The 15,178-nt window shown below is 45.2% G+C and overlaps 1 protein-coding gene across 4 annotated transcripts in view; it reads right to left on the bottom strand.

Annotated features, from left to right (window-relative positions):
* The window catches only part of PIEZO1 (piezo type mechanosensitive ion channel component 1 (Er blood group)), a 156,727-nt gene extending 142,516 nt beyond the window's left edge, over positions 1-14,211 (bottom strand). For 3 of the 4 annotated variants that reach the window (XM_073583269.1, XM_073583277.1, XM_073583261.1), the window contains exon 1: positions 13,314-14,211. In XM_073583269.1, the coding sequence (XP_073439370.1) occupies positions 13,314-13,377 (64 nt within the window). In that variant the 5' untranslated portion in view covers positions 13,378-14,211. Of the gene's footprint in view, positions 1-11,754; positions 12,655-13,313 lie in introns of those variants that run through there. The other variant, XM_073583286.1, reaches the window with a different exon arrangement.
* Between the last annotated feature and the right edge of the window lie 967 nt (positions 14,212-15,178).

The raw sequence follows: 15,178 nt of genomic DNA on the forward strand, positions 1-15,178 counted from the left end.
GTTGTGACTGCAGCAGGGCCAAAAAGACACCTGTGACCCATAGTGTAACGGCATAGAGCCTTGTACTGAGCCTAATACAGCTGGAGCTCAATGTACTAAGGAGCATTTCACAACTTCTACAAAAGGGTGACGGCATCTCAGGCTGCAGTGCGGCACCAGCTCAGATCATATACTGGGACTGGGTCTAAATTCCTGTAAGGTGACACATGGACAACACAATGGCCTCTTTATGGTCGATGTATCCCAACGCCACTCCCAGCCTATGTGCAGACAATGGCTTTTAGACACCGATGCAGCTGCGGAGTTTTACCAGGCGAACTGCACCATTAAAATGCCGCCGGTCGTTTTCCTGAAGCGGCTTTTACTTGGAGACTTGTCTGATATAGATCCGAGTGTTGGATCAAACTCACTAATGCAGGCCTATGAATAGTCGAATACATGTTAAAAAAAAAACCAAGACATGACTGGGATTCACAAGCTAATATTCCCTGTCCACTCTGATCTAGATTTTCATAGAAGATGAATCTACCCAATGGTTTACTACACAGGGATGAAACTGAGAAAGTGTGGCCATAGAAATGAGAAATCAGAGCGGTCCTGTCCTCGTCGCATTGTCTCATGTAGTCTCTCTTTAAGAAGAGTAACAGAACTCAGTTTCCTCTCTGCATGGCGCCCTCTGACTCACTTGGTCTGACTCAGACGACATCTCGTGGGGTGTTTTACTGAAGGTTTTCGATCTTCCCACAATCTGGTACAATTACAAAACTTACTTCTCCAGCAGTATCATTTCCTCTTATTCTACATGGAGAAGAAACAGTTTCCAGACACCTGCATCCTGGTCAGGACAGCCCATCTAGCAGATGTATCAATGCAGAAGTTATACAAGAGTGTGTCCATACCCAATACTACTTGCAAATTAAGGTACCCCTACACCTTCGGTAACCATCAGCCAACTACTCGTCCAGCCACCAGTTAATTCTCCGCTCTCCACCTTATACACACACACACTCACAAAGACTGAGCATGCATGCGGTTTCACTGCATCAAACGGATACCGGCAGAAGCACTTAACGATCGGGCATCAAAATTCAACATGCCCGATCATTCTTTCCCAACACCTGCCAGGACACACATTCACTCTTCTTTATGGTGGCCATAATACATTGCGTCACCCCCAAATTCTTGCAAGCTATGAGATCCAATGGGGATCAAATGATATTTTTCCCCTGTACAAGTGACCTTCATTCCTTCTACCATGAAGGAGACAGGTTAAGATCATCAGTGGTAAAGTGCTTTGTGCCGTTTCGTTACCTGAATGTGTAGAGGCAAATTGGATCTCTGCTGATGGAAGTCACCTCAGCGTCCCCTCAACTTGACGCGCGTTTCGCCGCCAGCTTCTTCCAGGGACAGGGATGAGTGGGAGGCCGAGGTGACTTCCATCAGCGGAGCTTCTATTTGCCTCTTGCACATCATTCTTATCTAAATAACCTGCTGCTCTCTAAGGAATTGGAATTCAATATAAAAGCATACCTGTTAAATCTGTTAGGAACGGCGGAACGCACTAAATAAAAATAATAAAGTGCGTTCGCCGCTCGGGGTCCACCGTGCAGTAGGTGATATAACCGCTGCTAAGTGGTGGCAGGAGCAATGTGGCGGTAATGCGCACAGGGTTAAATGTCACCCAGGTGCACAGAGCAATCTGTTAATTCACATAGATTCCAAACAAGTACAAATACAAAGGACTGAGCCTGTTGAGGTCACAGTACTCAGTATAAATACACACACTGTATCAGGTCACAGGAGTAGCCCAAAATGGCGGCACTACGTCCGTCTAGACCTACTGTGTGTGCGGCGTCGCAGCTGCGGACGCTAAGGAGAGCTGTTACTGCAGCGCGGCGTGGACACTGCCGCTAAACAACAAGGCTATGACGCAAGCGCAATGTCGGACGCTAGCAACTGTGGATGTTGCAGCAGAGGAGCGCTGGCGCTGATTCTAACTCAGTCCCTGACCACATACGTAATATCAGAGGGAAGGGGTTTTATAATGAGTCATTCACCAGAATCATACATCCGTCCTCATACACACAGCAGTAAGTAAGTCTATACTAGCGCATGGCGGAACAGCCATGCGCGCCTTTTATAGTAGCCGGGCCATTTCGCAAGATTCCAGATCTCTGAGATGGACCAACGAGATCTGGAGCGGGACCTGAGCACATGACTCCCGATCTCCAATGGGAGATCGTCCCATGAGCATGCTCAGTAGGAGGACAGAAGGACTTGGCCTCAGGAGAGATCTGCTGCACGGCAATCTCCTCTGCAGTAGATAAACAGCAGGAGAAAGCAGAATGTGAGGGTCTGGATCCCTGCGGAGTAAACGCAGTAATCCGACGCCTAACATCACCCCCCCCTCCTCCCTGAGCCTTCTGATCCACCAACTTGTACCCATCAGAGATATAGGCCTCAGACTCGTCCGAAGGCAAGTCTGATGTCCCGGTAGGTGACAGAGAGACCCGGGACAAGTGGAAGGCATCAGGGGAGGCAAGATCACCAGGTTTGAGAAGGGACCCGTGAGAGACAACGGGAGCAGAAGTTAAAATGGAACGCCACCGTGTGTCGGCAGGCGTCTCCACCCTTCGTTTAAGGAGGCTATTCCGAGCACAAAAGGCGCAGGCCTGAATATATTTAACATCCCGAGCCCTGTGCGGCCACCAGTAAGACCCTGCCAGGAGTTTTGTGGTCTGCATATAGCCACAGTGACCACCCCTCCTGGACGAGTGTGCCCACGCAAGTACCTTCGGCCGAAGGCGGGGAGTAACAAGGGTCTTGCCCGCCCGGCGGCACAGAATTTGGCCGTTGCGGGGCACTGTTGTTCTGAGACACAGCGTGTTGACAAGTATAACCGCAACTGGAGTCTTGTGCCGGACGCGCCTGGAGAACGGCGTGAGACACCTCCATGGGCTCTGGGGGTGGAACCTCAGGCTCGGGTAGTTCGAGGCTCAAAAAAATTGGGAGCTGAGGTAACCTTCCTTTTGGATTGAGCACGCTCCGAAAAACAGAGGTCAATGCGGGTGGAAATGGCAATCAGCTCTTCCAAACTTGCAGGAAACTCTCTGGTAGAGAGAGCATCTTTAACAAGCTCCGCCAAACCTCTCCAAGAGACAGGGATGAGGGCTTTATCGGACCACTCCAGCTCGGAAGCCAGTGTCCGAAAACGGACGGCATACTGACTAACCGAGAGGGATCCCTGAGTCAACGCAAGAAGCTGAAGAGAGGTATCGTGCGTGACCCGTGGACCGAGGAAGACCTGCTTAACAGCTGTTAGAAAGTGAGCAGCAGTCCGAACCTCTGGGTCACCACGCTCCCATAACGCCTTGCCCAACAGAAGGGAAACAATAAACCCCACCTTTGCCTGTTCTGTAGAGAATCGCGCAGCCAGTAGCTCCAGCTGAATAGAGCACTGACTGATGAAACACCTACAGGAGGCGCCATCGCCAGAAAATTTATTGGGCAACGGGAGGCGGGTAACTGTCGGCGCGAGGGAGGACGTGGACATACGGGAAAATGCGTCTGTGATTGCCTTTACAGCAGCTTTGGTGGATTGTGCAGCTGAGAGAGCCCTTTCAAGAGTGGCCAAGCGGCCCTCAAGCTGCCGAATACACTGTAACAATTGCTGCTGTTCTGCCATCACTAGCCAGACCCTGACGCTGGTATAATGTTAGGAACGGCGGAACGCAGTAAATAAAATTAATAAAATGCGTTCGCTGCTCGGGGTCCACCGTGCAGTAGGTGATATAACCGCTGCTAAGTGGTGGCAGGAGCAATATGGCGGTAATGCGCACAGGGTTAAACGTCACCCAGGTGCACAGAGCAATCTCTGTTAAGTCACAGAGATGCAAAATAAACACAAATACACAGACTGCGCCTGTTGAGGTCACAGTACTCAGTATAAATACACACACGGGATCAGGTCACAGGAGTAGCCCAAAACGGCGGCACTACGTCCGTCTAGACCTACCGTGTGTGCGGCGTCGCAGCTGCGGACGCTAAGGAGAGCTGCTACTGCAGCGCGGCGTGGACACTGCCACTAAACAAAGCTATGACGCAAGCGCAATGTCGGACGCTAGCAGCTGTGGATGTTGCAGCAGAGGAGCGCTGGCGCTGATTCTAACAGTCCCTGACCACATACGTAATATCAGAGGGAAGGGGTTTTATAATGAGTCAATCACCAGAATCATACATCCGTCCTCATACACACAGCAGTAAGTCTATACTAGCACATGGCGTAACAGCCATGCGCACCTTTTATAGCAGCCGGGACCTTCCGCAAGATTCCAGATATCTGAGATGGACCAATGAGATCTGGAGCGGGACCTGAGCACATGACTCCTGATCTCCAATGGGAGATCGTCCCATGAGCATGCTTAGTAGGAGGACAGAAGGACTTAAGGGCCTCAGGAGAGATTTGCTGCAAGGCAATCTCCTCTGCAGTAGATAAACAGCAGGAGACTGCAGAATGTGAGGGACTGGATCCCTGCGGAGTAAACGCAGAAATCCAACGCCTAACAAAATCATGCATATTCCGTCCTATGCACTTTGAGTGCCACCTCTGTGCACCCCCTTTTTGACATCTCTGCTTAATTTGAAAATTGGATTTTAATTGTTTAAATAAATGTTCTTTTTCTTTTTTTATCATGGATATCTTCTCTATTCGACCTGTTATTTAGTTCCAATGTCATTATATCTAGTTGATGACGTGCCTACAATAATATTTGTGGACTTTTGTATAATCCCAGTTGACTCCTTGCCAAAACAAGGCATCAACCCATTTTTTCACAGCCACGTCAACACTTCAATTTGGTGATAACCTCAGTGTCCATCTTGAAGGCTGCAGAGGTTACTACACAAGTGAGAAGAGATATAAGCCGCAATTGAAAAGTCATGTTAAGTAACACCTCCACGTTAAGAGTACGTCCGACCATCTACTACCGGGGTCCTCACCCATTACCCATATACAACAGTGATCTCCTAGCTGTCCTCATTGATGACAGATGTGGGACTGGTGCATGGGATACACCAGAGGCAAAGTCCCAGAGTAATATAGCAGCAGCGATGTGGATGAAAGCCGCATCAAAAATGTAAGATGTGGGACTTGAATTTTTGGAAAGGAAAAAAAAAAATAAAAAAAAAAAAAAAAAATAATAATAAATATATATAAGATTTGCTGAAAAGAAAAATAGCTGCGAGGGAATGGAGTCTATGGGTATGTGCAGACATTTTTTTTTTTCCCAGCAGCATTTTTCCACTGCAAAAACCAATCCGCAAAGTACGTGCGTTTTTTTGCATCTCTCTCCCCACCCCTAGTTTATTTGAAAATTTGTGAAAAATGCAAAAACACACTGAAATTTCAGGTCTGCAATGAAATAAGAAACAGGCACATGAGATTTCTTAAAATTACACCAGCACTAAACGCAGAGGAATGGAAAATCCGCACCGTGGGAACTTAGAATAAAGGGATTCCTTCCCAAAGGTTATATACACATTACTATATATCTCCATCTCATTAAACCTGCAATGTACTATTTTAACAGAATGGAAAACATTTGCCCCAATGTCGGTGGGGGTCGTCACTGATAAATTACCGGCTTGTGTTCAACACAGAACAGAGTTTCCCCGAGTGGGCACGTCATCAGTGCTGTGAGTAAAGGGGGCTGCCCGACTGCTCATTTCAAAAGCCAAGTCAGACCCCTTCTATGTAATGACTGTGACTGGCTTCATTGTTCAAATAATTCCTTTACATGTAGAAATATATATATATTTGTGCATTACAATTATGTGATCCTTGTACTGTTCGTCAGTGGAATACAGGGTGCAGTTTACCTTTTCCCCCTTGCCCTACTATAGGATCACTCACATTCCAGAAAGTGAGAATAGAAAAAGGTTAGGGAACAGCAACATGAGCAATTCTATCTGTACAGAAAACCGTCTCTTGTGATTCAGATGTGGCGTTAATCTACCCCACAGGACTGTGTGCAGCGATTTTGGAAACACTTTATATAGAAACCACATAATGATTGCTCAGGGATAAGAGGAGATCGGTGTAAAAGCACAAAAGGTGAATTAATAAAACAAACAAAATGCAAAAGGAACGAGATGCGTCGCTGCTCTGGGCGGGAAGGAGACAGAAGAAATAAGGTTATTTTCACCAACCGTGGGATATAGTCACAGCTTCTGAAGACCTTAACACCCTGACATGTTAGATATTTTGATTCTAGGGGGGTCCGGGTCCACTGATTGCTAAAATAAAGGGGCAGAAGAAGTGCAGCCAAGTGTTGCTCTCCTTGGAGGATGAAGAGGATCTCAGCAGAGTAGCTCTGCTCACCCGCATCCTGGTCAAAACTTCTGGCATGTCAAAAGTGTGTAAAAGCTTGGCTATAGCGCCTGATATAGGATCCTAATTTCTCCCCAACGGCAGCTATCGAGGGTGGGGAGGAGGAGAAGTAGGATTGGGCATGTTGGATTTTGACATGCCCCATCCTTTATTCTGAAAGAAGATAGGCTTATTATCTCTCCTCACTGAAATAAACATGCATGTTAGGAGCTAGGGAGACACCGATAGGAAGGAATAGCCGAGCGCTCCTAGGGCTGACAGTAGTCAGGTGTAACGCCAGCTTCATCCCATAAAAGCAGCAGTAAACTGTGATATATGGCGCTGCATGGCTTTATTTCCAAGTGCAAAAAGTGGCCAGTCTGGCCTGAGAAATGAAAAACACCCAGGAGCGCACCCTACAGGTCATACGAGCCCCAAACTACATGTTGTGTTCACAATAAAGCATTTTGGATGCCGTGTTCCCCTCCGTCTGGTGCATTGGGATCACACAGAGTATCAATCCTTTAGAGTCACAGTAGAAAACGTATGTGGTTTTATTGAAGAGGACAACCACTAAATCACTAATGGAAAGTTCAGCTCAGAATTGCAATTTCTTTAACTTTTTACTTCTTGGAAAGTTTTACTTGTAGAGTACAGGCTGTAGATGAAAGAAGCACTATTTTTTTTTTATATCAGTGACTGATGTTTAGAAGTTACTGTTACGGACCTTGTAAAAAAAAAAAAAAAAAAAAAAAAAAAGGGTCTGTTAAAAGGAATCTGTCAGCAGGTTTTTGCCATTTAATCTGCGAACAGCATCAAGCAGGGAAAGACACCGATTCCAGAGATATGCCGCTTGCTCAGCAGCTTGCTCTAGTTTCAATACAATCAGTATTTCCTCAGTATGAGATTATCACTAGATGATGTGCCAAACAGTCCAGCTAATCTGTGTAATCCCGCCCCTCCCCCCCATTGATTGGCTGCTTGTACAGAAAGTAGCCAATCAGTAGTGTGGGTGGGGTTATACACAACGCAGCAATCAGATCATGGCTACATACACAGCAAAGAAATCAGGGATTCTATCAAAACTACAGCAAGCAGCCCAATAAGTGATACATCGCTGGAATCATGAGAAAATGGAAATGGTCTTAGAAGCGCAGGAACGAGACTCAGACAAGAGATGGGGTTAAACCACAACGCGTTTCGATGGAGAATCTTCCACCTGATGAAGACGGATTCTCCGTCGAAACGCGTTGTGGTTTAACCCCATCTCTTGTCTGAGTCTCGTTCCTGCGCTCCCGAGACCGTTTCCATTTTCTCATTGCTCCTATCCTCCATTGGAGGTTTTCGGCTGGAGCTGCGGTGGAGACCTGACATTTTTGGCTGCCCCTGGGTAGCTTCCTAAGCACTCCTCTATGACCGCTTATCACTGACTCTTACATCGCTGGAATCAGACTCTTTGTCCCTACATCATGCTGCCATCAGATTTCACAGCAAAAATGTGCTGAAAAATTACCTTTAAGTAAGGACTAGACAGCAGCATAAAATTCAGTTACATTTTTTTTTTTTTTTTTGGGGGGGGGGGGGGCAGGTTTTTTAGCATGTCACATACAACTTAGTATTTGTGACACTCAATAGACAATAAAAACACACATGCTGCACATGAGCTGCAGTCACATACAGCTCAGGAGTCCTAATAAACTGATGGGGGGGGGGGGACAGTGCTGGTTTGCGAATACCTAAAGGAAAATTGAAATCCTATTTCTAAGCCATAAACACATTTTAACCATTTGTCACTTCCATTCCCCCCCTAAACTTGGCAGATCATACAAAGTGCCGAGGGTGTCAATGGGCTCTCCAAAATTAGAGGATAGAATACCTGCACTACATCCTGAACTGCTTAACATAACCCAACAGCCCAATCACCAAGATATACGTTACTTTATGATTGGGGTCCCAGAAACTGGTCTTCCCCGACCAATGATACTGAGAATGAAGGGGCAGCAATGTTAACTAATTACGACCAGCAGAACTAAAAAACAAAACACGCAGCACAGCCCTTCTTCGGATCGGAAAGGGTCCCATATCTCAAGTATATCCCTGTAAATAACAGTTTCTACTTTCAAGCACAGTGTCAATGCAACAGTACAAGACCTACCCCCCAAAAACTAAAACAAATAAATGTTCCCATTGCAAACCCATGACAAGAGCAGTGTCTACATAATTACTGCAGGGCATGACTGTACCTATAATATCAATGCAAGGTACAAGTCTGCTGTAGGGCAGAACTAGGATTGATGAATGTTAATGCAAGCCGACCTGCAATCGTTTCCCATTTGTTGGTATATTCATTTATTCATTTTGTACATAGGAAATTTATTAAATATATATTTTTTTTTTCCCCACAGAGAAACGCATAGATCGACTCAGTTTTTTCAGGAGTGTTATGTTGCAGGTTTTTGGTATATAATCAGAGAGCAGCATAATATAGGGCAAAAGACCCTGATTCTGGTGATGTGTCACTTATTGAGCTGCTCAGTGTACTTTTGGCTGTGTATAACCTCGCCCACACTGCTGCTTGGCAGCGTATACTCTGAATTGTCAGCAAGCTGCCAATCAGTGGTGGGGGGCGGAATTACAGAGTAGCCTGACTAGTCCGCACACGAGATGTAGTCCTTGAGGTTCTGTGCACACGATGCGGATTCTGCTGCGGATCCGCAGCGGATTTGGCCCTGCGGATCCGCAGCAGAACTGCAGGTGATGTACAACACCATTATTGGCTATGTAAAACAAAATCCGCAGTGCACATGCTGCGGATTTTTCCGCACGGAATAAAAAAGCAGCATGTCACTTCTTTTGTGCGGTTTTGCTGCAGTTTTCCACCTGCTCCATTCTACAAATCCGCAGGTGAAAAACCGCACAAAAACGGCAGTAAAACCGGAAAATAAATGCACTAAATCCGCAGGAAAAAAATGCAGGTCTTTTGACCTGCGGATTTAGTAAAATCCGAGCGGGAGGATCCGCACCGTGTGCACATAGCCGTACTGTTAATCACCTGCTGATAAAACACTGATTGTACTGAAACTACAATACACAGCCTTATAAGTGAAACATCCCTAGAATCAGGCATTGATCTATCATACAAAATAGCAATAGATCATCCAGATGTCCACTCTTTTTTTTCCCACGTACAATTTCCATCGGTATTTGGTCTGTGAGTGCGGTACAAAAATAAAAAAAAGACAAAAAAAACGTAAATTTCTTGAACTGTCTATGAAATATAGTAGGATGCATGGGAATGCGTTCTTTACAAAGGCCCATAGCTTTGGATTGAAGTTGGACACGTTTTGGTTTTTCTGCAAAAAAGATGAACATGTGAACAGCTCCATAGACTATAATGAGTACGGTTCTCATCTGTGAAGAACCCAGAACAGGTATCACATCCATGGACGTCGAACTGGAGCCAAACCTGAAATCGCGGCTGATATTTCACAGTGAATTCCCAGCTTCATTGCTCTAGTCTGTGCAGATTCCAGCTGATCCACAATGAATGCGCTCCGGCTTTGTGGTGATGAAGCAGCAGTCATCGGTGCACAGGAACATTTAATGACACAATGATCTGGGACACGACCAGCTTTTGCAGGTGCATTAACAAAGCAGCCTGTGCCACATAGCTACACATGGCCAAACTCAGGCGACAATGGCCCCAAGAGGCCACTATAGGAAGCCCAATAAGACAAAGGGCTGAAAGAAAAGCAGTGACAAGTGGGATTGGGGTTTGAAGACCCCAATCACTTGTCCTGTACTGTTGATTGCATTGCTGAACTTGTGACTATCGTATAAGGCCATGTTCACATGGAACATAAATGCTGCCTTTTTTTACTGCAGGTGTCTTCAACAAAATATGTAAAAATAATATCTGATCATTGCATTTTTTTTTTCTTTTTAAGTACAGAAAACATTTGCAACTGGCTAAAGAAAAAAAACAAAAAAACAAAAAAAAACAATTGGAGTTCAATCAAATATTTAAACGTTTTCATAAAGTCTCATCCACGTTGATTACACGCACCAGATTTTCTGCACAAAGAGTGCAGTATTTACGCTACATGTGAACATGACCAAGAGACTGATACAACGGATTCTTGGTCCAGATTTCTTGGACGAAAAGTCCTCGTGTCCACCGAGTATTAAAGGAACGTTATCCGCATTCTACTGAAAAAGAAACTTGTGCTGCAAAATTTACAGAAAGTCGATTAATGCTTCAGATTTTTTTTTTTTGCAAATTTTACCCATTGAAATACACAGGGTGAAAACTGCTGCAAAAATCCGAAGGGAAAATACGCTGTGTATTAAGCCGGGTTCAGACAGGCGTATGTACTATAGCTTGGGCCAATTGGTAAAATTTAAACGACACTGTGCGGAGAGAGAAAAAAATCTGCAATGTAAATGGACCAGTGCTGCAGATTAACCAGGCGCATGATCTTGGATTTCATCCTTTGCAAATCCACACCAGAGAGATCTCACTCGGGTGAGGAGAGATGCGGCCAGTCTGTGCATTGCGGTCCGACCTCGCACACCTGAATGGAACCTGACAAGGCTAGGAAATAAAAAGCTGAGCAATTACCTTACCAACACTTGTAGGCCCCGTGAGGGTATGTGCACACGCTGCGGATTCTGCTGCATTTCCGCAGCGTTTTTGGCTCTGCAGAAACGCAGCAGATTCTGCTGTGTTGTACAGTACCTTTATTTCCTATGGAAATAAAAAAAAGCTGTGCACATGCTGCGTTTTTTTCCGCGCGGTTTTGCTGCGGTTTACAATCCGCAGCATGTCAATTGTTTGGTGTAAAACCGCAGATAATCCGCAGCACTTTGTCCTGCGGTTTTCTCTACAAAATCCGCAGAGACTAAAAACTACGTGTGCACATACCCTCAGACACATACATTGAAAGGAATGTGCAAAATCAGAACCAAAAAAAAAAAAAAAGATGTAATGGAAATGGACATACCGTCAAGAGAAATGCAACTAAAAACTAAATCTCTGCACCGATTTCACATCAAAACACCCTGAACTGAATGGTAAAATTAAAAGTCTGGTATTATACAACATGTGAACTCAGCCTAAGGTCAATCCACCTGCAGCAAATTGTAGACTGATAATCAGTCCCGTTCATTCAGGATTTTTTTTCCCCCTCTGCAAAGAGAAATTTAATTTTGCCAATCCCTATTTAGATGAATAGGACGTTGACGGAAGTTTTTCCCAACAAATCCGTCGGGTGTGAACTCACCAAAATTTATTCGAAAAAAAAAAAGAAAGAAACTGGGAGGTGTGAGACAATAGTGATGTAAAGCTCTCAGATGATCAAGTTCAGTTTTACCAGCAGTTCAATTACCTCCAGGCCAATTATTGTTATTTTATGGATTACTGGCTGAATTCAAGCCTTTGCCTGCACAGTGATGCATCAGCTGGGACAGACATTCCTGAGTCGTGAGCCGGCGATCCTACACACCAGCCTATGTATGAGGCCGAAAGTGCCGCACCTCCATGGAGGGATAGAAGGCACAGCTCACATGCTCTGCACCCTGCCTGTCCTCAGGGGGATCCCGCGCATCCACTGCAGATATCCATTGTCTCATCAGATTTCACTCTCCCGGCGATCCTACACACCAGCCTATGTATGAGGCCGAAAGCGCCGCACCTCCATGGAGGGACAGAAAGCACAGCTCACATGCTCTGCACCCTGCCTGTCCTCAGGGGGATCCCGCTCATCCACTGCAGATATCCATTGTCTCATGAGATTTCACTCTCCCATTGGGAAAACCTTAATGACTACTGCGATTTCTGGAATCATGCTGCCAAAACTTACCGGTGGTGCAATGGCATACTTTTTAAGAATGCAATAAATTATCGACTATGGTGCTCCATAGAGAAGGTTTCGGGAAACCATTTGTCTACCAAACTCACCAACAAGCGTAAAACACTACAAACACCCAGCGTGCTCTCACAGCCGCAGGTGTAAATGTATGAATTGCCCCCCAAACAAATACAAGTCCCAGTAAAGACCAAAATTCACACGACTATTCAAAAAAAAAAAAAAAAATTAAATCAGGGAAAAAAAAAATAAAAAATGGACAATTCTTTTGTCATCCCCATATTATTCATTTTTATACATCAGCATATAAAATTTACAAGATCAAGCAGTTTCCAAGTTAAGAATGGAAATATGTCTGTAAAAATGGGATCTGATTTTTTTTTCCCCAGAAAATACAAGTCTTATTCGAAAGATTACTGCAAGCTGTGATTTATTTTTTTTTTCCACAAAAAATTTATATATATATTTATTTTATGATCTGAAGTGTCCTAACATTGATCCAAACATTTGTGAAAAAAAAAAAAAATATATATATATTTGGACCAATGTTATTCGATTGAACTTTTCAGATCACTTATCCCCCCAATAAAATACAGTCAAGTGAACGTAGCCAAAAATCGGATTTTCAAGTTTTTGGGTGTTAAACTATAACCCCCAGCATCCCCTTTGAAGGTCTAGAATCGCAAGAACTATAAGTCCTGGTAAACAATAGATAATTTTGTAAAGGGTCTGCATTTTTTCCAGATGATGTGGAACTACAAATCCCAGCATCTCCTACCAACAAATAAACACATGGACCGAGCATTCACACACTGGAATCATATAAGCTACTCCTAGAAGACAGCAGACGCTGACCTGGGCAATAGACCTTGGTGACCATTGTACAGACCTACAGGAGGGATCCAACTATGGGGACACTAAGAAGATATACTAAGACATAAGCACTAAACAGTAACGTTTCACTTGTACAGTAAATAGTAATACAGCCCTGAGCACATGAGATACATCCTCTAATGGGAGGAGAGACACAGTATTGTGGCCACTATGTCAATGGGCCAGCAATGAAAAGAGATCCTTACCTGCCAGGAGAGACAGGGGCAGCAGGACCCAGAATAACGCTCCACACAGGACCTGTAGCTCCATGTTCACACTTCAGGCAGTAAATAGCGTCCAGTCCCACGTGGAGGATCAGTACAGGGAAGGTGTGGGGGGCCCTGTCAGGCCATGTGTCATTCAGGACCAAGTCCCCATCCAAGTGCTGATGGCCAGAGCAGCTTGTGTGGCGCTTGTCCTAGTCCTCATGGAGTGGAAGGCAGGTCAGCAGTAGTAGTAGCAGCACCTCCTCCACTTCTTCAGATCTGATGAGGATCCTCCAAGTAGTTGTGCAACTTCTGAGTCTTGTCCTAGTCACTCCCCCTAAGTTATTCAGCATGAGCTCAGAAGCATGGGGGCTCCCCCTCTACAGGTCTCACTTACTCACAGCCTTTATACAGGACCAGTCTCCTCCCTTAGCATTTCCTACCTAAACTCTCCCCTACTTCCTTCCAAAATAAAGCCTCTGGCAACACCCAAATAACAGTCCCAGCCCTGCAGGGTGAAGGGGTGCAGGGGGCACTGCCCTGCTGCTCCTCCTGTGAGCAGGATCCCCCACCAGTGCCAGGCCTGCCCCACTCCCCACCCTCTGCTGTCATCACACAAGGTTTGGAATTACCAGAGTGCTGCCAGCATGTGCTTTACTGCAATGAGGGTGCCCGGAGCAAGCAGCAAAGATGGCATCCCCCACTAATGGGCATCTCCACTGCAGGAAAGCCTCTGTGCCACCTGCTGAGCTCTCTCTGCCTCCCCAAGTCCAGTCTTCATTGCTTTGCCAGTAGTCCTCCTTTATGCCCAGGCATGCAGTGTCCCATGCTGTGTGTGCCAGTGTCACCAGGATACCTTGCTACCAGCTGCTGTCTGAGTCCTTGCCCCATGCGTCACTGGCTGTGTGCAGTTCTTGGCTTCAGTTAGGCAGTTTTGTGTTTGTTTTTTTTTATTTCACTTTTTTTTTTATCATTTCATGCCCAAAAAAAAAGCATAAAAAAAGTTTGCAAGCAGCACCCCCTAGTGCCCATCTGTTTGTATGTCATGCCTGCTGCAATAGCACAGAGCTGTGCTGTGCAGGGTGTTCAGCTGTGATAACAATATCTAGTCCAGACATCATGCATTTAACGTCAACGATAACCAATTACCAAATTTAAACTTCTGCAACTTTCTAATTTGCTTTGTGCTTCAATTCTTCACTCTTTCACGCCCCTGCCCCCCCCCCCCCCCCCCGATATCAGTCAGTGACTGGTAACCTGTTTGTTCACCCCCAGAGGTCAGAAATGTGTGGAAACCTAATAAGTGCTTGTTCGGACAAGTATACAATATATATGTTAGCAGACAGCGCAGTGACCTAATAGGAAACGGTGGTTTGTGTGAAAAAAGAAATTGCAGCGTTTTACGGACCATGAGCTGCACCCACAGCCAGTCCTCCTTACCCGAGTTTTAGTAAAGCCGTGTGAACCCGGCCTAAATGTAAGATAAAGAGAGTGGCACAAAGTAAACCGACAAAGAGGTGGTGTAAAGTTAGGCCGAAGTGAATGCAACAAATTGCCCATCCAATATAAGACAATGTCATATATTGTGACCGTTAAAGGGAATCTGTCAGTAGGATCGACCATCCTTAGCTGTCTATATCGCTATGTAGGTCATAGAAAGCTGAATAAAATGATATCCTGATATCTGAGATCCGATCTTTTATTCCAGAGAAATTCATGTTTTTCTTAATATGTAAATGAGCTGTTAAGATCTCTGGGCTGGACATAGATCTTCCCAAGAATCTGCCTCCAGAGTTTGTTTTATATGAAAGGAGGCATTAACAGCACGAGACATGTAGATCAGGAGAACAGACCGATTGCTTGTC

This window comes from Dendrobates tinctorius, unplaced genomic scaffold (genome assembly GCF_039654945.1).
Source record: "Dendrobates tinctorius isolate UK_male_01 unplaced genomic scaffold, ASM3965494v1 ptg000009l, whole genome shotgun sequence".
Taxonomy (NCBI): Eukaryota; Metazoa; Chordata; class Amphibia; order Anura; family Dendrobatidae; genus Dendrobates; species Dendrobates tinctorius.